Raw genomic sequence first — 27666 nt, 5'->3', positions numbered from 1 at the left:
AAATAGCACCAAGCCTGCAATACTGAGCAAATGAGGCTTAAGTAATCTCTCTGGCCAACTGTGTCTCTAGTTCTCTGTCTCATTGTCTCTCCATCCGACTGTCTCACTGTTTCTCCATCCGACTGTCTCTCTATCCGACTGTCTCACTGTCTCTCTATTCGACTGTCTCACTGTCTCTCTATTCGACTGTCTCACTGTCTCTCTATTTGACTGTCTCACTGTCTCTCTATTCGACTGTCTCACTATTCGACTGTCTCTCTATCCGACTGTCTCACTGATTCTCCATCTGACTGTCTCACTGTCTCTCCATCCGACTGTCTCTCTATCCGACTGTCTCTCTGTCTCTCTATCCGACTGTCTCTCTATCCGACTGTCTCACTGTCTCTCTATCCGACTGTCTCACTGTCTCTCTATCCGACTGTCTCTCTATCCGACTGTCTCTCTATCTGACTGTCTCTCTATCCGACTGGCTCACTGTTGCTCTATCCGACTGTCTCACTGTCTCTCTATCCGACTGTCTCACTGTCTCTCTATCCGACTGTCTCTCTATCCGACTGTCTCTCTATCTGACTGTCTCTCTATCCGACTGGCTCACTGTTGCTCTATCCGACTGTCTCACTGTCTCTCCGTCTGACCGTCTGACTGTACAATGTGTTAAGGATTCACAATTTTGTGGCTGAAAGCCACTTCTTATTGAGATGTGGGACAGGAAGGGACAAGTGAAAAGAAAACAAGCAAACAAGACAATCACTACTGAAAATAATTCCATTTATTTCTTAATACAATTCCCATCACAAATTTAACTTGGAATCGGATGCATCACTTGTGAGGTCTGATTGAGACCAGTCTCTCGCCCAGTGTGCCGATGCTCTTTTGCAGCCTCACTTACTTGAAAGTGCACCAGTGGGAAGCACAAAACACACCGGGGAACGAAGCAAACTTTCACTTCATCTGGTCAACCCCACTGACCAAACCCATCACAACCCGTGTGAGCACAGGCTGGGGCTCTCTGTGGAGCCCACACGCGACCTTTACAGGTGAACACCGGATCTAAACCAGTACCTGCCGCACCACATTACAATCTGAACTGGCAATGGCCGCCTGCTTACTGCACTGGTTACAGGGCCTGCGGTTACAGGGCCCCGTTACAGTGCCTGTGGTTCCCGGGCCCCGTTGCAGGGCCTGCGGTTCCCGGGCCCAGATGCAGGGCCTGCGGTTCCCGGGCCCAGATGCAGGGCCTGCGGTTCCCGGGCCCAGTTGCAGGGCCTGCGGTTCCCGGGCCCAGATGCAGGGCCTGCGGTTCCCGGGCCCAGTTGCAGGGCCTGCGGTTCCCGGGCCCAGATGCAGGGCCTGCGGTTCCCGGGCCCAGTTGCAGGGCCTGCGGTTCCCGGGCCCAGATGCAGGGCCTGCGGTTCCCGGGCCCAGATGCAGGGCCTGCGGTTCCCGGGCCCAGTTGCAGGGCCTGCGGTCCACGGGCCCAGTTACAGTGCCTGCGGTCCACGGGCCCAGTTGCAGGGCCTGCGGTCCACGGGCCCAGTTACAGGGCCTGCGGTCCACGGGCCCAGTTACAGTGCCGATACTGAGCCTGGTTGCAGTGAGGGTGCTGTGATACTGATCAGGTTTTCATAGTGATCTGCCTCCCTCCCTCTCAACATCTAATTAAATAAAACATTGTACCAACTACGCTAAGATACATTAAAGATACTACTGAGGAAAATCATTGCTAACACTCGTCTTAAATACAGAAATCAATCTCAGTGACCCAGCTGCATTCAGTAAAGGCGGTTTAAGATTTACAATATGCTTAATAAAAAATAAATCCAACCTGTTGTACACATTTGAGAGATTCTATCCACATTCACCTCATAAACCAACTACTAAAAGAAATGGAAATTCGTCCATCACAAGCTTCACACCACAAACTGCGACAACTCAAAAGGGAGATGCTACGCTTTGCAGGTCTGTTTAAACTGCAATGAATGTGATGAGGTTTCTCCCCAGGCTTTATCTCCTCCACTCCTGAAGACGTTATCTCATGGTTGGGATACGATTCCAGGGAGGCTGACTGTTGCTGGGACACAGTTCCAGGGAGCTGACTGTTGCTGGGACACGGTTCCAGGGAGGCTGGGATACAGTTCCAAGGATGCTGGCTGTTGCTAGGACACAGTTCCAGGGAGACTGGGATACAGTTCCAGGGATGCTGACTGTTGCTGAGATACCGTTCCAGGGATGCTGACTGTTGCTGGGACACAGTTCCAGGGAGGCTGGGATATAGTTCCAGGGATGCTGACTGTTGCTGAGATACCGTTCCAGGGATGCTGACTGTTGCTGGGATACCGGCTGTTGATGGGACACAGTTCGTGTGATTCTGGGTATCACAGCCGTCACATGTTGATGAGCTATTGAGTCACATGCAATGGTGGAAACATTATAGTTGGCCCCAAACCAGTCCTTGCTTGATGTTCACAAATATGCACCATCAGGAGTTGGGGCCCTGGCTGAATTATCCCCTTCCTATCCCAAGGTTTCGGAGGCCAATAGCAGGATCCTAATTAATAAAATATTCCCACAACCAGGGTTTAAAAAACCTGGCTGAATGTGATTTACCAGAAAATAGACATGCAGGCCCTGCTGTAAGAAAGCACACTCTGTAAGGAGGCACTGGGCCTAGGTGACCATTTCCCCCCCCAAACTATTGCAGGGAACAGACTGACCTCTGTTTAAGGGGTGGTCTCCACATCTTCTTGAAATGATTGAAAGATGCCCTCAATAGCTGGAAGAGCAGGAGAGACGTAGCCTGGAGCCGAAACGGTACACTTCAGTGCTCTCACCAATTATTCCCCCCTACGCCCACCCTCCATAAACAGTTCAAATAGGCATGCTGCTCCAGCCTGGATGGGCCCATTAACCCCCAGCATAGCCCCTGGCCCCAGAGGAAGTCTTTCCCACCCCCTGCCAGAAAGGGTCTCCGTTCCTTCAGCTCTGCACCCCCTTAATCCTTCCCGAATTGCATAGTGTGTCCAATTTCCTGTTGGCAAAATGCCAATCTCTAAGATTAAATCATGGTCAGCTCTCACCCAGTGGGACTGGCCCAGGAGGGGGGAGGGGGGTGTATAGAACAGTCACTGGCAGATTCCAGTCTGTTCCTAACTCAATTCACTTAATCCGAGAGTGTCTATGAGTTGTGCCTAACCCAGCTTTCGCTGCGGAGATCAGTTATAAACGTTTAACTGTGGGGGTTTTCTCCCCCGAGTTTGAAATCCGACCTACATCAGTCAATAAACGGGATCCTGTGGTGGGAATCCTGTCTCAGGAGATCCTGTCTGAGTCTCCAATATACTTAAGGCTCCTATCTCAGGGATCCTGTCTCAGGGATCCTATCTCAGGAGATCCTGTCTGAGTCTCCAATATACTTAAGGCTCCTATCTCAGGGATCCTGTCTCAGGGATCCTATCTCAGGAGATCCTGTCTGAGTCTCCAATATACTTAAGGCTCCTATCTCAGGGATCCTGTCTCAGGGATCCTATCTCAGGAGATCCTGTCTGAGTCTCCAATATACTTAAGCTCCTATCTCAGGGATCCTGTCTCAGGGATCCTATCTCAGGAGATCCTGTCTGAGTCTCCAATATACTTAAGGCTCCTATCTCAGGGATCCTGTCTCAGGAGATCCTGTCTGAGTCTCCAATATACTTAAGCTCCTATCTCAGGGATCCTGTCTCAGGATCCTGTCTCAGGAGATCCTGTCTGAGTCTCCAATATACTTAAGGCTCCTATCTCAGGGATCCTGTCTCAGGAGATCCTGTCTGAGTCTCCAATATACTTAAGCTCCTATCTCAGGGATCCTGTCTCAGGATCCTGTCTCAGGAGATCCTGTCTGAGTCTCCAATATACTTAAGGCTCCTATCTCAGGGATCCTGTCTCAGGAGATCCTGTCTGAGTCTCCAATATACTTAAGCTCCTATCTCAGGGATCCTGTCTCAGGATCCTGTCTCAGGAGATCCTGTCTGAGTCTCCAATATACTTAAGGCTCCTATCTCAGGGATCCTGTCTCAGGAGATCCTGTCTGAGTCTCCAATATACTTAAGCTCCTATCTCAGGGATCCTGTCTCAGGGATCCTATCTCAGGAGATCCTGTCTGAGTCTCCAATATACTTAAGGCTCCTATCTCAGGGATCCTATCTCAGGGGAGCCTGTCTCAGGAGATCCTGCGTCAGGGTGCCTGTCTGATAGATGCTGTCTCACAGATGCTCTATCGGGGATCCAGTCTTTGGGATCCTGTCTCTTTTAAAAAAAAAGTTGTAAACAAAACAATTTAAAAAAAGCATCACCAATTGGGGTGAAAGAGTCTGAATGAAGGAATGGGTCAGTGAGACCGGGCTGAACACAAACAGAAAGAGGCTGCCGAGAATCTGCTGGAGGCCAGAATGCTTCGCACCTCTTGTCCCGAGCTCTTGTCTGCGGGTTTGTGATCTGGGGGCTGTTGCCATTACGAGGTGTTGAGAACAGACCTGTTGTACATCACCTGATAATAGGAGCTGGAGTCATTCATGGCTCCTGGCGCTTCGAATCCTCCCTTTCCCAGCAATGAGTTGTACGTGTTGTTGTAGTGAAGAGGCTGATCATAGAGTTTCAGATCCACCTTATGGGACTGTTCCGAAGACATCAGATTAGTGATTGAGAAAGGATGGTTGAAGCTGTAGTGAGGATCCATCTTCAGCTCGTTTTGGAGGTCGGGCAGATGCTGAACAGAAGGTGGGAGAAGGTGATGGACCATCGTTTGGTGCAAGGGGGCCGGCGATACTCCAGAAGCCGAAGAGTTGTCGTCCAGTCTACGGCACCCGATCTCCGTCAGGGTCCTCGGCTCTTCAGACCCCGGCGAGGTGTCGGACTGGCTGGACTCAGCATCCTCGGAGCTGGGGCTGGAGATCTTCCCGTCTGCGCCGCTCTCCAATCCCTTGGCGCCTGGCTCCAGGACCGGCCGAGACGACAGCTTCTCCTTCTGGCACTTGAAACGTTTCTGGCGTCGCAGGTAGCAGCCGTTCTCAAACATGTTGCCCGAGTCTGGGTGCAGGGCCCAGTATGAGCCTTTCCCGGGTTTATCCGGTGACCGAGGCACCTTCACAAAGCAGTCGTTAAACGAGAGGGAGTGGCGGATGGAATTCTGCCAGCGCTGTTGGTTCTCCCGATAGTAAGGAAAGAGGTCCATGATCCATTGGTAAATCTCATTCAGAGTCAACATCTTACTGGGGGCCTGTTGGATCGCCATGGTGATGAGGGAGATGTAGGAGTAGGGGGGCTTGGCATGACTGAAATTGCGCCGGTACTGCTTTGAGTCTTTGGCCCTGTTCAACGTCGGCGAATAAGCCAGCGGCCCCAGCGACTGGTTCATGGTCTGATACGGAGACAGGGAGTTGATGGGGGCCGTCTGACCTCCAGTCGGGCCAACGCAGGGGCTGATGGAGGTTTGCATCGACGAGACTCCGTTGGTTAGCGGGCTGACAGTGCCTGGCAGGGCTGAGAGGGGGGCGCTGAGGTTGGTGTAGGACATGTTGAGAGAGGCAGGCGACAGATTCCCAACAGAGCCCATGGAATTCATGGTCATGTAACTGTTGATCGTGTTCATGGTCCCCAGACTGGGATTCATGCTGCTCACCGCTGGATACATCTTTGGGAAGATACAGAAATTCCATGTAAAGATAAGATAAACATAAGCAAGAAATAATATACTCGGCAGGCTCAGTGTGACAATATTTACAAGAGTAAAATTTCATGTATTTCTACAGCTCTACTTTCACAACCTCAGGACGTCCCAAAGCTTTTTACAGCCAATGAATCATTTTTGAAGTGTAGTCACTGTTGTAATGTAGGAAACGTGGCAGCCAATTTGCGCACAGCAAGATCCCACCAACAGCAATGTGAGAATGATCAGATAACCTGTTTTAGTGATGTTGATTGAGGGATAAATGTTGGCCAGGACACCGGGGAGAACTCCCCTGCTCTTCTTCAAGATAGTACCATGGGATCTTTTATGTTCACCCGAGGCTTCAGTTCAACATCTCATCTGAAAGACGGCACTTCTGACAGTGCAGCACTCCCTCAGTACTGCACTGGCAGTGTCAGCCTGGATTGTGCACTCAAGTCTCTGGAGTGGGACTTGAACGCATGACCTTCTGACTCAAAGGCGAGAGTGCGACCCACTGAGCCACGGCTCACATGAGAGGGTTATAGTGTATGTCACGGGTTAATACTGCAGATGTAATCAGATAGACAGCTGCATGTTGCAGTATGTTACATGCATCAGTCATGCACACGTGTTGAAGGATAAACATTCATTACGTGTGCGAGTGCTATGTGTATGTTGATGGATAGTCAGTATTATATGTGTTGATGCTACATATATGTTGATAGATGCATGCATGTTGAGTGATAATTACATACATGTACTGTATATATGTTTAAAGACGCACACGTGTGCTGCAGTGAATATTACATGCGCTGGTGCTGCACATATCCTATTTAAAGTAACAAAGTTTTCCATTGACTTGATTGGGCCATTTAAAGCACAGCTCACCTCACCTGATATCCTGCACAGATTCAGGTACCACAACAAAGGGGAAACCAAATTCCCTTTGAGATTTGTTAATCCTTAGTGACAGCAACAACTCTGTTCCCATAGAAAGGAAGATACAAATCCACATACAATAATTCTTTGACTTTCTATTGTATCCTGGCACCAACAATACCTGCCTGGAGTCTGCCCGCCACACTGCAGCTCAAGCTATCATCACAACATCACACCAATACAAACAGAGACACTGCCACACCAATTTAAACACGAACGCAGTGATGGATACACGCACAGTGACACACTGATAGAAACACGCACAGTGACACACTGATAGAAACACGCACAGTGACACACTGATAGAAACACGCACAGTGACACACTGATAGAAACACGCACAGTGACTCACTTATATAAACACACACAGTGACACACTGATAGAAACACACACAGTGACACACTGATTTAAACACGCACAGTGACACACTTATATAAACACGCACAGTGACACACTGATTTAAACACGCACAGTGACACACTTATATAAACACGCACAGTGACACACTTATATAAACACGCACAGTGACACACTTATATAAACACACACAGTGACACACTGATAGAAACACACACAGTGACACACTGATTTAAACACGCACAGTGACACACTTATATAAACACGCACAGTGACACACTGATTTAAACACGCACAGTGACACACTTATATAAACACGCACAGTGACACACTGATATAAACACGCACAGTGACACACTGATATAAACACGCACAGTGACACACTGATATAAACACGCACAGTGACACACTGATATAAACACGCACAGTGACACACTGAAGAGTTTGATTGTATCCTGGCACCAACAGTACCTGCCTGGAGTCTGCCCGCCACACTGCAGCTCAAGCTATCATCACAACATCACACCAATACAAACAGAGACAATGCCACACCAATTTAAACACGAACGCAGTCATGTATACACGCACAGTGACACACTGATAGAAACACGCACAGTGACACACTGATATAAACACGCACAGTGACACACTGATATAAACACGCACAGTGACACACTGATATAAACACGCACAGTGACACACTGATAGAAACACGCACAGTGACACACTGATAGAAACACGCACAGTGACACACTGATAGAAACACGCACAGTGACACACTGATAGAAACACGCACAGTGACACACTGATAGAAACAGGCACAGTGACACTCTGATATAAACACGCACAGTGACACACTGATATAAACACGCACAGTGACACACTGATATAAACACACACAGTGACACACTGATATAAACACGCACAGTGACACTCTGATATAAACACGCACAGTGACACACTGATATAAACACGCACAGTGACACTCTGATATAAACACACACAGTGACACACTGATATAAACACACACAGTGACACTCTGATATAAACACACACAGTGACACACTGATATAAACACGCACAGTGACACACTGATATAAACACACACAGTGACACACTGATATAAACACACACAGTGGCACACTGATAGAAACAAGCAGTGACACACTGATCGAAACACACACAGTGACACACTGATATAAGCACACACAGTGGCACACTGATAGAAACACACACAGCGACACACTGATGGAAACAAACATGAAACACTGATATAAACACACACAGTGACACACTGATATAAACACACACAGTGGCACACTGATATAAACAAGCACAGTGACACACTGATAGAAACACACACACTGACACACTGATAGAAACAAACACAGTGACACACTGATATAAACAAGCACAGTGACACACTGATAGAAACACACACACTGACACACTGATAGAAACAAACACAGTGACACACTGATATAAACAAACACAGTGACACATTGATATAAACACACACAGTGACACCCTGATAGAAACACACACAGTGACACACTGATAGAAAAACACACAGTGACACACTGATATAACACCTCCCCTTGACAGTCTAACCACCTCCCCTTGACATTCAACGGCATTACCATCGCCGAATCCCCCAATATCAACATCCTGGGGGTCACCATTGACCAGAAACTGAACTGGACCAGCCACATAAATACTGTGGCTACGAGAGCAGGTCAGAGGCTGGGTATTCTGCGGCGAATGACTCACCTCCTGACTCCACAAAGCCTTTCCACCATCTACAAGGCACAAGTCAGGAGTGTGATGGAATACTCTCCACTTGCTTGGATGAGTCCAGCTCCAACAACACTCAAGAAGCTCGACACCATCCAGGACAAAGCAGTCCGCTTGATTGGCACCCCATCCACCACCCTAAACATTCACTCCCTTCACCACCGGCGCACAGTTGCTGCAGTGTGTACCATCCACAGGATGCACTGCAGCAACTCGCCAAGGCTTCTTCGACAGCACCTCCCAAACCCGCGACCTCTACCACCTAGAAGGACAAGGGCAGCAGGCACATGGGAACAACACCACCTGCACGTTCCCCTCCAAGTCACACACCATCCCGACTTGGAAATATATCGCCGTTCCTTCATCGTCACTGGGTCAAAATCCTGGAACTCCCTTCCTAACAGCACTGTGGGAGAACCGTCACCACACGGACTGCAGCGGTTCAAGAAGGCGGCTCACCACCACCTTCTCAAGGGGCAATTAGGGATGGGCAATAAATGCCAGCCTCGCCAGCGACGCCCACACCCCATGAACGAATCAAAAAAAACACACTGTGACACACTGATAGAAACACACACAGTGACACAATGATATAAACACACACAGTGACACACTGATATAAACACACAGAGACACACTGATATAAACAAGCACAGTGACACACTGATAAAAACGCACACAGTGACACACTGATAGAAACACACACAGTGACACAGTGATATAAACACGCACAGTGACACACTGATATAAACACGCACAGTGACACACTGATATAAACACACACAGCGACACACTGATAAAAACGCACACAGTGACACACTGATAGAAACACACACAGTGACACACTGATATAAACACACACAGTGACATACTGGTATAAACACGCACAGTGACACACTGATATAAACACACACATTGACACACTGATGGAAAAACACAGTGACACACTGACAGAAACACACACAGTGACACACTGATATAAACACACACAGTAACACACTGATATAAACACGCACAGTGACATACTGATATCAAGACACACAGTGACACACTGATATAAAGACACACAGTGACACACTGACAGAAACACACACAGTGACACACTGATACAAACACACAAAGAGACACACTGACAGAAACACACACAGTGACACACTGATATGAACACACACAGTGACACACTGATATGAACACACACAGTGACACACTGGCAGAAACACACACAGTGACACACTTATACAAACACGCACAGTGACACACTGATATGAACACACACAGTGACACACTGATATGAACACACACAGTGACACACTGACTGAAACACACACAGTGACACACTGATATGAACACACACAGTGACACACTGATATTAACAAACACAGCAAGACACTGGTATAAAAACACACAGCGACACACTGATATAAACAAGCACAGTGACACACTGATATAAACATACACAGCGACACACTGATAGAAACACACACGGAGACACGTGATATAAACACACAAAGAGGCACAATGATGTAAACACACACAGCGACACACTGACAGAAAAACACGCAGTGACACACTGATATGAACACGCAAAGTGACGGACTGTCAGAAATACGCATAGTGACACACTGATATAAACACACACAGTGACACACTGATATAAACACACACAGTGACACACTGATAGAAACGCACACAGTGACACACTGATATAAACACACACAGTGACACACTGATAGAAACGCACACAGTGACAAACTGATAGAAACGCACAGTGACAAACTGATATAAACACACACAGTGACACACTGATATAAAGAAACACAGTGACACACTGATATAAACAGGCACAGTGACACACTGATATAAAGACACACAGCGACACACTGATAGAAACACACACAGTGACACACTGATATAAAGACACACAGTGACACACTGGTATAAACACATACAGCGACACACTGATAGAAACACACACAGTGACACACTGATAGAAAAACACACAGTGACACGATGACATAAACACACACAGCGACACACTGGTACAAACAACCACAGCAACACACTGACAGAAACACACACAGTGAAACACTGATAGAAACACACACAGTGACACACTGATATAAACACACACAGTGACACACTGATATAAAGACACACAGTGACACACTGATAGAAAAACACACAGTGACACACTGATAGAAACACACACAGTGAAACACTGATAGAAACACACACAGTGACACACTGATATAAACAAACACAGTGACACACTGATATAAACATACACCGTGACACACTGATATAGACACACACAGTGACACACTGATGTCAGCACGCACACTAACACACTGATGTAAACAAGCAAAGTGACACACTGATAGAAACACACACAGTGACACACTGACAGAAACACGCACAGTGACACACTGATATGAACACATACAGTGACACACTGATATAAACACACACAGCAAGACTCTGGTGTAAACACAAACAGCGACACACTGATAGAAACACACACAGTGACACACTGATATAAACACACACAGTGACACACTGATATAAACACACACAGTGACACACTGATAGAAACACACACAGTGACACACTGACAGAAACACACACAGTGACACACTGATATAAACACGCACAGTGACACATTGATATAAACACACACAGTGACACACTGATATAAACACACACTGTGACAAACTGATATAAACACACAGAGACACACTGATATAAACAAGCACAGTGACACACTGATATAAACACACACAGTGACACACTGATAGAAAAACACACAGTGACACGATGACATAAACACACACAGCGACACACTGGTACAAACAACCACAGCAACACACTGACAGAAACACACACAGTGAAACACTGATAGAAACACACACAGTGACGCACTGATATAAACACACACAGTGACACACTGATATAAAGACACACAGTGACACACTGATAGAAAAACACACAGTGACACACTGATAGAAACACACACAGTGAAGCACTGATAGAAACACACACAGTGACACACTGATATAAACACACACAGTGACACACTGATATAAACACACAGTGACACACTGGCAGAAACATACACCGTGACACACTGATATAGACACACACAGTGACACACTGATGTCAGCACGCACACTAACACACTGATGTAAACAAGCAAAGTGACACACTGACGGAAACACACACAGTGACACACTGATATGAACACATACAGTGACACACTGATATAAACACACACAGCAAGACTCTGGTGTAAACACACACAGCGACACACTGATAGAAACACACACAGTGACACACTGATATAAACACACAGTGACACACTGATAGAAACACACACAGTGACACACTGACAGAAACACACACAGTGACACACTGATATAAACACGCACAGTGACACATTGATATAAACACACACAGTGACACACTGATAGAAACACACACAGTGACACACTGATATAAACACACACTGTGACAAACTGATATAAACACACAGAGACACACTGATATAAACAAGCACAGTGACACACTGATATAAACGCACACAGTGACACACTGATATAAACACGCACAGTGACACACTGATATAAACACACAGAGACACACTGATATAAACAAGCACAGTGACACACTGATATAAACGCACACAGTGACACACTGATATAAACACGCACAGAGACACACTGATATAAACGCACACAGTGACACACTGATATAAACGCACACAGTGACACACTGATATAAACGCACACAGTGACACACTGATATAAACACGCACAGTGACGCACTGAAATAAATGCACAGTGACACAATGATATAAACACACACAGTGACACACTGATAGAAACACACACAGTGACACACTGATATAAACACACACTGCGACAAACTGACATAAACACACAGAGACACACTGATATAAACACACACAGCGACACACTGATAGAAACACACACAGTGACACACTGATATAAACACACACAGTGACACACTGATATAAACACACACAGTGACACACTGATATAAAGACACACAGTGACACACTGATAGAAAAACACACAGTGACACACTGATATAAACACACAGTGACACACTGGCAGAAACATACACCGTGACACACTGATATAGACACACACAGTGACACACTGATGTCAGCACGCACACTAACACACTGATGTAAACAAGCAAAGTGACACACTGATGGAAACACACACAGTGACACTCTGACAGAAACACGCACAGTGACACACTGATATGAACACATACAGTGACACACTGATATAAACACGCACAGTGACACACTGATATAAACACACAGAGACACACTGATATAAACAAGCACTGTGACGCACTGAAATAAACGCACAGTGACACACTGATAGAAACACACACAGTGACACACTGATAGAAACACACACAGTGACACACTGATAGAAACACACACAGTGACACACTGATATAAACACACACAGTGACACACTGATATAAACACACACAGTGACACACTGATATAAACTCACACAGCGACACACTGATATAAACACACACAGTGACACACTGATATAAACACACACAGTGACACACTGATAGAAACAGACACAGTGACACACTGATATAAACACACACATTGACACACTGATGGAAAAACACAGTAACACACTGACAGAAACACACACAGCGACACACTGATATAAACACACACAGTGACACACTGATATAAACACGCACAGTGACACACTGATATCAAGACACATAGTGACACACTGATATCAACACACAGAGACACACTGATATAAACACGCACAGTGACATATTGATATCAAGACACATAGTGACACACTGATATCAACACACAGAGACACACTGATATAAACGCACACAGTGACACACTGATATAAACGCACACAGTGACACACTGATATAAACACGCACAGTGACGCACTGAAATAAATGCACAGTGACACAATGATATAAACACACACAGTGACACACTGATAGAAACACACACAGTGACACACTGATATAAACACACACTGCGACAAACTGACATAAACACACAGAGACACACTGATATAAACACACACAGCGACACACTGATAGAAACACACACAGTGACACACTGATATAAACACACACAGTGACACACTGATATAAACACACACAGTGACACACTGATATAAAGACACACAGTGACACACTGATAGAAAAACACACAGTGACACACTGATATAAACACACAGTGACACACTGGCAGAAACATACACCGTGACACACTGATATAGACACACACAGTGACACACTGATGTCAGCACGCACACTAACACACTGATGTAAACAAGCAAAGTGACACACTGATGGAAACACACACAGTGACACTCTGACAGAAACACGCACAGTGACACACTGATATGAACACATACAGTGACACACTGATATAAACACGCACAGTGACACACTGATATAAACACACAGAGACACACTGATATAAACAAGCACTGTGACGCACTGAAATAAACGCACAGTGACACACTGATAGAAACACACACAGTGACACACTGATAGAAACACACACAGTGACACACTGATAGAAACACACACAGTGACACACTGATATAAACACACACAGTGACACACTGATATAAACACACACAGTGACACACTGATATAAACACACACAGCGACACACTGATATAAACACACACAGTGACACACTGATATAAACACACACAGTGACACACTGATAGAAACAGACACAGTGACACACTGATATAAACACACACATTGACACACTGATGGAAAAACACAGTAACACACTGACAGAAACACACACAGCGACACACTGATATAAACACACACAGTGACACACTGATATAAACACGCACAGTGACACACTGATATCAAGACACATAGTGACACACTGATATCAACACACAGAGACACACTGATATAAACACGCACAGTGACATATTGATATCAAGACACATAGTGACACACTGATATCAACACACAGAGACACACTGATATAAAGACACACAGTGACACACTGATATAAACACGCACAGTGACACACTGATATCAAGACACATAGTGACACACTGATATCAACACACAGAGACACACTGATATAAAGACACACAGTGACACACTGACAGAAACACACACAGTGACACACTGATACAAACACACAAAGAGACACACTGACAGAAACACACACAGTGACACACTGATATGAACACACACAGTGACACACTGGCAGAAACACGCACAGTGACACACTGACAGAAACACACACAGTGACACACTGATATGAACACACATGGTGACACACTGATGTTAACAAACACAGCAAGACACTGGTATAAAAACACACAGCGACACACTGATATAAACACACAAAGAGACACACTGATATAAACACAAACAGTGACAACCTGACAGAAAAACACACATTAACACACTGATATAAACACGCAAAGTGACGGACTGTCAGAAATACGCACAGTGACACACTGATATAATCACGCCCAGTGACACACTGAAATAAACAAACACAGTGACACACTGATATAAACACGCACAGTGACACACTGATAGAAACACACACAGTGACAAACTGATAGAAACACACACAGTGACACACTGATATAAAGACACATAGTGACACCCTGTTATAAACACACACAGTTACACACTGATAGAAACACAAACAGTGACACACTGATATAAAGACACACAGTGACACACTGACATAAATACACATTGCGACACACTGATATAAACACATACAGCGACACACTGATATAAACGAGCACAGTGACACACTGATAGAAAAACACACAGTGACACGATGACATAAACACACACAGCGACACACTGGTACAAACAACCACAGCAACACACTGATAGAAACACACACAGTGAAACACTGATAGAAACACACACAGTGTCACACTGATGTAAACACACACAGTGACACACTGATATAAAGACACACAGTGACACACTGATGTAAACACACACAGTGACACACTGATATAAGCACACAGTGACACACTGGCAGAAACATACACAGTGACACACTGATATAGACACACACAATGAAACACTGATAGAAACACACACAGTGACACACTGATAGAAACACACACAGTGACACACTGATATAAACACGCCCAGTGACACACTGATAGAAACACACACAGTGACGCACTGATAGAAACACACACAGTGACACACTGATATAAACACGCCCAGTGACACACTGATAGAAACACACACAGTGACGCACTGATAGAAACACACACAGTGACACACTGATAGAAACACGCACAGTGACACACTGATAGAAACACACACAGTGACACACTGATAGAAACACACACAGTGACACACTGATAGAAACACACACAGTGACGCACTGATAGAAACACACACAGTGACACACTGATAGAAACACACACAGTGACGCACTGATAGAAACACACACAGTGACACACTGATAGAAACACACACAGTGACACACTGATAGAAACACGCACAGTGACACACTGATATAACACCTCCCCTTGACAGTCTAACCACCTCCCCTTGACATTCAACGGCATTACGATCGCCGAATCCCCCCACCATCAACATCCTGGGGGTCACCATTGACCAGAAACTGAACTGGACCAGCCACATAAATACTGTGGCTACGAGAGCAGGTCAGAGGCTGGGTATTCTGCGGCGAATGACTCACCTCCTGACTCCACAAAGCCTTTCCACCATCTACAAGGCACAGGTCAGGAGTGTGATGGAATACTCTCCACTTGCCTGGATGAGTCCAGCTCCAACAACACTCAAGAAGCTCGACACCATCCAGGACAAAGCAGTCCGCTTGATTGGCACCCCATCCACCACCCTAAACATTCACTCCCTTCACCACCGGCGCACAGTTGCTGCAGTGTGTACCATCCACAGGATGCACTGCAGCAACTCGCCAAGGCTTCTTCGACAGCACCTCCCAAACCCGCGACCTCTACCACCTAGAAGGACAAGAGCAGCAGGGACATGGGAACAGCACCACCTGCACGTTCCCCTCCAAGTCACACACCATCCCGACTTGGAAATATATCGCCGTTCCTTCATCGTCACTGGGTCAAAATCCTGGAACTCCCTTCCTAACAGCACTGTGGGAGAACCTTCACCACACGGACTGCAGCGGTTCAAGAAGGCGGCTCACCACCACCTTCTCAGGGGCAATTAGGGATGGGCAATAAATGATGGCCTCACCAGCGACGCCCACATCCCATGAACGAATCAAAAAAAACACACTGTGACACACTGATAGAAACACACACAGTGACATACTGATATAAACACGCACAGTGACACACTGATATGAACACACACATTGACACACTGATGGAAAAACACAGATACACACACTGACAGAAACACGCACAGTGACACACTGATATAAAGAAACACAGTGACACACTGATATAAACAGGCACAGTGACACACTGATATAAAGACACACAGCGACACACTGATAGAAACACACACAGTGACACACTGATATAAAGACACACAGTGACACACTGACATAAACACACATTGCGACACACTGGTATAAACACATACAGCGACACACTGATAGAAACACACACAGTGACACACTGATAGAAAAACACACAGTGACACGATGACATAAACACACACAGCGACACACTGGTACAAACAACCACAGCAACACACTGATAGAAACACACACAGTGAAACACTGATAGAAACACACACAGTGACACACTGATATAAACGAGCACAGTGACACACTGATAGAAAAACACACAGTGACACGATGACATAAACACACACAGCGACACACTGGTACAAACAACCACAGAAACACAATGATAGAAACACTGATAGAAACACACACAGTGACACACTGATAGAAACACACACAGTGACACACTGATATAAAGACACACAGTGACACACTGATAGAAAAACACACAGTGACACACTGATAGAAACACACACAGTGAAACACTGATAGAAACACACACAGTGACACACTGATATAAACACACACAGTGACACACTGATATAAAGACACACAGTGACACACTGATAGAAAAACACACAGTGACACACTGATATAAACACACACAGTGACACACTGATATAAAGACACACAGTGACACACTGATATAAACACACACAGTGACACACTGATGTCAGCACGCACACTGACACACTGATGTAAACAAGCAAAGTGACACACTGATAGAAACACACACAGTGACACACTGACAGAAACACGCACAGTGACACACTGATATGAACACATACAGTGACACACTGATATAAACACACACAGCAAGACTCTGGTGTAAACACACACAGCGACACACTGATAGAAACACACACAGTGACACACTGATATAAACACACACAGTGACACACTGATATAAACACACACAGTGACACACTGATAGAAACACACACAGTGACACATTGATATAAACACACACAGTGACACACTGACAGAAACACACACAGCGACACACTGATAAAAACGCACACAGTGACACACTGATATAAACACACACAGTGACACACTGATATAAACACACACAGCGACACACTGATATAAACACACACTGCGACAAACTGATATAAACACACAGAGACACACTGATATAAACAATCACAGTGACACACTGATATAAACACACACAGCGACACACTGATATAAACACACACAGTGACACACTGATATAAACACACACTACGACAAACTGATATAAACACACAGAGACACACTGATATAAACAAGCACAGTGACACACTGATATAAACACACACAGCGACACACTGATATAAACACACACAGCGACACACTGATAAAAACGCACACAGTGACACACTGATATAAACACACACAGTGACACACTGATATAAACACACACAGTGACACACTGATATAAACACACACAGCGACACACTGATAGAAACACACACAGCGACACACTGATAAAAACGCACACAGTGACACACTGATATAAACACACACAGTGACACACTGATATAAACAAACACAGCGACACACTGATAAAAACGCACACAGTGACACACTGATATAAACACACACAGCGACACACTGATAAAAACGCACACAGTGACACACTGATATAAACACACACAGTGACACACTGATATAAACACACACAGCGACACACTGATAAAAACGCACACAGTGACACACTGATATAAACACACACAGTGACACACTGATATAAACACACACAGCGACACACTGATAAAAACGCACACAGTGACACACTGATATAAACACGCACAGTGACACTCTGATAAAAACGCACACAGTGACACACTGATATAAACACACACATTGACACACTGATGGAAAAACAGTGACACACTGACAGAAACACACACAGCGACACACTGATATAAACACGCACAGTGACACACTGATATAAACACGCACAGTGACATACTGATATCAAGACACATAGTGACACACTGATATAAAGACACACAGTGACACACTGACATAAACACACACTGCGACAAACTGATATAAACACACAAAGAGACACACTGATATCAACACACAGAGACACACTGACAGAAACACACACAGTGACACACTTATACAAACACGCACAGTGACACACTGACAGAAACACACACAGTGACACACTGATATGAACACACACAGTAACACACTGATATTAACAAACACAGCAAGACACTGGTATAAAAACACACAGCGACACACTGATATAAACACACACGGAGACACGTGATATAAACACACACAGAGACACACTGATAGAAACACACACAGTGACACATTGATATCAACACACACAGTGACACACTGACAGAAACACACACAGTGACACACGGATATAAACACACACTGCGACAAACTGATATAAACACACAGAGACACACTGATATAAACAAGCACAGTGACACACTGATAAAAACGCACACAGTGACACACTGATAGAAACACATACAGTGACACACTGATATAAACACACACATTGACACACTGATGGAAAAACACAGTGACACATTGACAGAAACACACACAGCGACGCACTGATAAAAACGCACACAGTGACACACTGATATAAACGCACACAGTGACACACTGATATAAACACGCACAGTGACACACTGATATAAACACACACATTGACACACTGATGGAAAAACACAGTGACACACTGACAGAAACACACACAGCGACACACTGATATAAACACGCACAGTGACACACTGACAGAAAAACACACAGTGACACACTGATAAAAACGCACACAGTGACACACTGATATAAACACACACTGCGAGAAACTGATATAAACACACAAAGAGACACACTGATATCAACACACAGAGACACACTGACAGAAACACACACAGTGACACACTGGCAGAAACACACACAGTGACACACTTATACAAACACGCACAGTGACACACTGACAGAAACACACACAGTGACACACTGATATGAACAAACACAGCAAGACACTGGTATAAAAACACACAGCGACACACTGATATAAACACACACGGAGACACGTGATATAAACACACACAGAGACACACTGATAGAAACACACACAGTGACACATTGATATAAACACACACAGTGACACACTGATATAAACACACACTGCGACAAACTGATATAAACACACAGAGACACACTGATATAAACAAGCACAGTGACACACTGATAAAAACGCACACAGTGACACACTGATAGAAACACACACAGTGACACACTGATATAAACACACACAGCGACACACTGATAAAAACGCACACAGTGACACACTGATAGAAACACACACAGTAACACACTGATATTAACAAACACAGCAAGACACTGGTATAAAAACACACAGCGACACACTGATATAAACACACACGGAGACACGTGATATAAACACACACAGAGACACACTGATAGAAACACACACAGTGACACATTGATATCAACACACACAGTGACACACTGACAGAAACACACACAGTGACACACGGATATAAACACACACTGCGACAAACTGATATAAACACACAGAGACACACTGATATAAACAAGCACAGTGACACACTGATAAAAACGCACACAGTGACACACTGATAGAAACACATACAGTGACACACTGATATAAACACACACATTGACACACTGATGGAAAAACACAGTGACACATTGACAGAAACACACACAGCGACGCACTGATAAAAACGCACACAGTGACACACTGATATAAACGCACACAGTGACACACTGATATAAACACGCACAGTGACACACTGATATAAACACACACATTGACACACTGATGGAAAAACACAGTGACACACTGACAGAAACACACACAGCGACACACTGATATAAACACGCACAGTGACACACTGACAGAAAAACACACAGTGACACACTGATAAAAACGCACACAGTGACACACTGATATAAACGCACACAGTGACACACTGATATAAACACACACTGCGAGAAACTGATATAAACACACAAAGAGACACACTGATATCAACACACAGAGACACACTGACAGAAACACACACAGTGACACACTGGCAGAAACACACACAGTGACACACTTATACAAACACGCACAGTGACACACTGACAGAAACACACACAGTGACACACTGATATGAACAAACACAGCAAGACACTGGTATAAAAACACACAGCGACACACTGATATAAACACACACGGAGACACGTGATATAAACACACACAGAGACACACTGATAGAAACACACACAGTGACACATTGATATAAACACACACAGTGACACACTGATATAAACACACACTGCGACAAACTGATATAAACACACAGAGACACACTGATATAAACAAGCACAGTGACACACTGATAAAAACGCACACAGTGACACACTGATAGAAACACACACAGTGACACACTGATATAAACACACACAGCGACACACTGATAAAAACGCACACAGTGACACACTGATAGAAACACACACAGTGACACACTGATATAAACACACACATTGACACACTGATGGAAAAACACAGTGACACACTGACAGAAACACACACAGCGACACACTGATAAAAACGCACACAGTGACACACTGATATAAACGCACACAGTGACACACTGATATAAACACGCACAGTGACACACTGATATAAACACACACATTGACACACTGATGGAAAAACACAGTGACACACTGACAGAAACACACACAGCGACACACTGATATAAACACGCACAGTGACACACTGACAGAAAAACACACAGTGACACACTGATAAAAACGCACACAGTGACACACTGATATAAACGCACACAGTGACACACTGATATAAACAAGCCCAGTGACACACTGATATAAACACAAACAGTGACACACTGATATAAAGAAACACAGTGACACACTGATATAAACAGGCACAGTGACACACTGATAGAAACACAAACAGTGACACACTGATATAAAGACACACAGTGACACACTGACATAAATACACATTGCGACACACTGGTATAAACACATACAGCGACACACTGATAGAAACACACACAGTGACACACTGATAGAAACGCACACAGTGACACACTGATAGAAAAACACACAGTGACACGATGACATAAACACACACAGCGACACACTGGTACAAACAACCACAGCAACACACTGATAGAAACACACACAGTCAAACACTGATAGAAACACACACAGTGACACACTGATGTAAACACACACAGTGACACACTGATATAAAGACACACAGTGACACACTGATATAAACACACAGTGACACACTGATATAAACACACAGTGACACACTGGCAGAAACATACACAGTGACACACTGGTACAATCAACCACAGCGACACACGGATATAAACACACACATTGACACACTGATAGAAACACACACAATGAAACACTGATATAAACACACACAATGACACACTGATATAAACACGCCCAGTGACACACTGATATAAACACACACAATGAAACACTGATAGAAACACACATAGTGACACAATGATATAAACACACACAGTGACACACTGACAGAAACACACACAGTGACACACTGATATAAACACACACTGCGACAAACTGATATAAACACACAGAGACACACTGATATAAACACACACAGCGACACACTGATATAAACACACACTGCGACAAACTGATATAAACACACAGAGACACACTGATATAAACAAGCACAGTGACACACTGATATAAACACACACAGCGACACACTGATAAAAACGCACACAGTGACACACTGATATAAACACGCACAGTGAAACACTGATAGAAACACGCACAGTGACGTACTGATATCAAGACACATCGTGACACACTGATATAAAGACACACAGTGACACACTGACATTAAACACACAAAGAGTCACACTGACAGAAACACACACAGTGACACACTGATACAAACACACAAAGAGACACACTGAAAGAAAAACACACAGTGACACCCTGACATAGACACACACAGTGAAACACTGATATAAACACACACAGTGATACACTGATATAAACAAGAACAGTGACACACTGATATAAAGACACACAGTGATACACTGATATAAACAAGAACAGTGACACACTGATATAAAGACACACAGTGACACACTGAAAGAAAAACACACAGTGATACCCTGACATAGACACACACAGTGAAACACTGATATAAACACGCACAGTGACGTACTGATATCAAGACACATCGTGACACACTGATATAAAGACACACAGTGACACACTGAAAGAAAAACACACAGTGACACCCTGACATAGACACACACAGTGAAACACTGATATAAACACACACAGTGATACACTGATATAAACAAGAACAGTGACACACTGATATAAAGACACACAGTGATACACTGATATAAACAAGAACAGTGACACACTGATATAAAGACACACAGTGACACACTGAAAGAAAAACACACAGTGATACCCTGACATAGACACACACAGTGAAACACTGATATAAGCACGCACAGTGACACACTGACAGAAACACACAGTGACACACTGATATAAAGACACACAGTGACACACTGAAAGAAAAACACACAGTGACACCCTGACATAGACACACACAGTGACACACTGATATAAACACACACTGCGACACACTGATATAAACACACACAGCGACACACTGATAGAAACACACAGTGACACACTGATATAAACAAGAACAGTGACACACTGATAGAAACACACACAGTGACACACTGATATAAACACACACAGCGACACACTGATATAAACAAGCACAGTGACACACTGATAGAAACACACACAGTGACACACTGATATAAACACACACAGCGACACACTGATATAAACACACACAGTGATACACTGATATAAACAAGAACAGTGACACACTGATATAAAGACACACAGTGACACACTGATATAAACACACACAGTGACACACTGATAGAAACACACACAGTGACACACTGATATAAACACACACAGTGATACACTGATATAAACAAGAACAGTGACACACTGATAGAAACACACACAGTGACACACTGATATAAACACACACAGTGATACACTGATATAAACAAGAACAGTGACACACTGATATAAAGACACACAGTGACACACTGATATAAACACACACAGTGACACACTGATATAAACAAGCACAGTGACACACTGATAGAAACACACACAGTGACACACTGAAAGAAAAACACACAGTGACACCCTGACATAGACACACACAGTGAAACACTGATATAAGCACGCACAGTGACACACTGATATAAACAAGAACAGTGACAAACTGATATAAAGACACACAGTGACACACTGAAAGAAAAACACACAGTGACACCCTGACATAGACACACACAGTGACACACTGATATAAACACACACCGCGACACACTGATATAAACACACACAGCGACACACTGATATAAACACACAGTGACACACTGATATAAACACACACCGCGACACACTGATATAAACACACACAGCGACACACTGATATAAACAAGCACAGTGACACACTGATAGAAACACACACAGTGACACACTGATATAAACACACACAGCGACACACTGATATAAACAAGCACAGTGACACACTGATAGAAACACACACAGTGACACACTGATATAAACACACACAGCGACACACTGATATAAACACACACAGTGATACACTGATATAAACAAGAACAGTGACACACTGATATAAAGACACACAGTGACACACTGATATAAACACACACAGTGACACACTGATATAAACAAGCACAGTGACACACTGATAGAAACACACACAGTGACACACTGATATAAACAAACACAGTGATACACTGATATAAACAAGAACAGTGACACACTGATAGAAACACACACAGTGACACACTGATATAAACACACACAGTGATACACTGATATAAACAAGAACAGTGACACACTGATATAAAGACACACAGTGACACACTGATAGAAACACACACAGTGACACACTGATATAAACACACACATTGACACACTGATGGAAAAACACAGTGACACACTGACAGAAACACACACAGCGACACACTGATAAAAACGCACACAGTGACACACTGATATAAACGCACACAGTGACACACTGATATAAACACGCACAGTGACACACTGATATAAACACACACATTGACACACTGATGGAAAAACACAGTGACACACTGACAGAAACACACACAGCGACACACTGATATAAACACGCACAGTGACACACTGACAGAAAAACACACAGTGACACACTGATAAAAACGCACACAGTGACACACTGATATAAACGCACACAGTGACACACTGATATAAACAAGCCCAGTGACACACTGATATAAACACAAACAGTGACACACTGATATAAAGAAACACAGTGACACACTGATATAAACAGGCACAGTGACACACTGATAGAAACAAAAACAGTGACACACTGATATAAAGACACACAGTGACACACTGACATAAATACACATTGCGACACACTGGTATAAACACATACAGCGACACACTGATAGAAACACACACAGTGACACACTGATAGAAACGCACACAGTGACACACTGATAGAAAAACACACAGTGACACGATGACATAAACACACACAGCGACACACTGGTACAAACAACCACAGCAACACACTGATAGAAACACACACAGTCAAACACTGATAGAAACACACACAGTGACACACTGATGTAAACACACACAGTGACACACTGATATAAAGACACACAGTGACACACTGATATAAACACACAGTGACACACTGATATAAACACACAGTGACACACTGGCAGAAACATACACAGTGACACACTGGTACAATCAACCACAGCGACACACGGATATAAACACACACATTGACACACTGATAGAAACACACACAATGAAACACTGATATAAACACACACAATGACACACTGATATAAACACGCCCAGTGACACACTGATATAAACACACACAATGAAACACTGATAGAAACACACACAGTGACACACTGATAGAAACACACACAGTGACACACTGATAGAAACACACACAGTGACACACTGATATAAACACGTACAGTGACGCACTGATATAAACACACACATTGACACACTGATAGAAACACACACAATGACACACTGATATAAACACGCCCAGTGACACAATGATATAAACACACACAATGAAACACTGATAGAAACACACATAGTGACACAATGATATAAACACACACAGTGACACACTGACAGAAACACACACAGTGACACACTGATATAAACACACACTGCGACAAACTGATATAAACACACAGAGACACACTGATATAAACACACACAGCGACACACTGATATAAACACACACTGCGACAAACTGATATAAACACACAGAGACACACTGATATAAACACACACAGCGACACACTGATAAAAACGCACACAGTGACACACTGATATAAACACGCACAGTAACACACTGATATAAACACGCACAGTGACGTACTGATATCAAGACACATCGTGACACACTGATATAAAGACACACAGTGACACACTGACATTAAACACACAAAGAGTCACACTGACAGAAACACACACAGTGACACACTGATACAAACACACAAAGAGACACACTGAAAGAAAAACACACAGTGACACCCTGACATAGACACACACAGTGAAACACTGATATAAACACACACAGTGATACACTGATATAAACAAGAACAGTGACACACTGATATAAAGACACACAGTGATACACTGATATAAACAAGAACAGTGACACACTGATATAAAGACACACAGTGACACACTGAAAGAAAAACACACAGTGATACCCTGACATAGACACACACAGTGAAACACTGATATAAACACGCACAGTGACGTACTGATATCAAGACACATCGTGACACACTGATATAAAGACACACAGTGACACACTGAAAGAAAAACACACAGTGACACCCTGACATAGACACACACAGTGAAACACTGATATAAACACACACAGTGATACACTGATATAAACAAGAACAGTGACACACTGATATAAAGACACACAGTGATACACTGATATAAACAAGAACAGTGACACACTGATATAAAGACACACAGTGACACACTGAAAGAAAAACACACAGTGATACCCTGACATAGACACACACAGTGAAACACTGATATAAGCACGCACAGTGACACACTGAC

General features: G+C 43.9%; 1 protein-coding gene across 1 annotated transcript in view; it reads right to left on the bottom strand.

The window, feature by feature from the left end:
* Positions 1 to 754: 754 nt before the first annotated feature.
* Positions 755 to 27666, bottom strand: part of LOC137306010 (hepatocyte nuclear factor 3-beta-like) — a 74107-nt gene continuing 47195 nt past the window's right edge. The window contains exon 2 of the mRNA XM_067975021.1: positions 755 to 5665. Within this exon, the coding sequence (XP_067831122.1) occupies positions 4487 to 5665 (1179 nt within the window). The 3' untranslated portion in view covers positions 755 to 4486. The remainder of the gene's footprint in view (positions 5666 to 27666) is intronic.

Source organism: Heptranchias perlo, chromosome 41 (genome assembly GCF_035084215.1).
Source record: "Heptranchias perlo isolate sHepPer1 chromosome 41, sHepPer1.hap1, whole genome shotgun sequence".
NCBI lineage: Eukaryota > Metazoa > Chordata > Chondrichthyes > Hexanchiformes > Hexanchidae > Heptranchias > Heptranchias perlo.
This window is presented reverse-complemented; position numbering and strand designations above follow the sequence as displayed.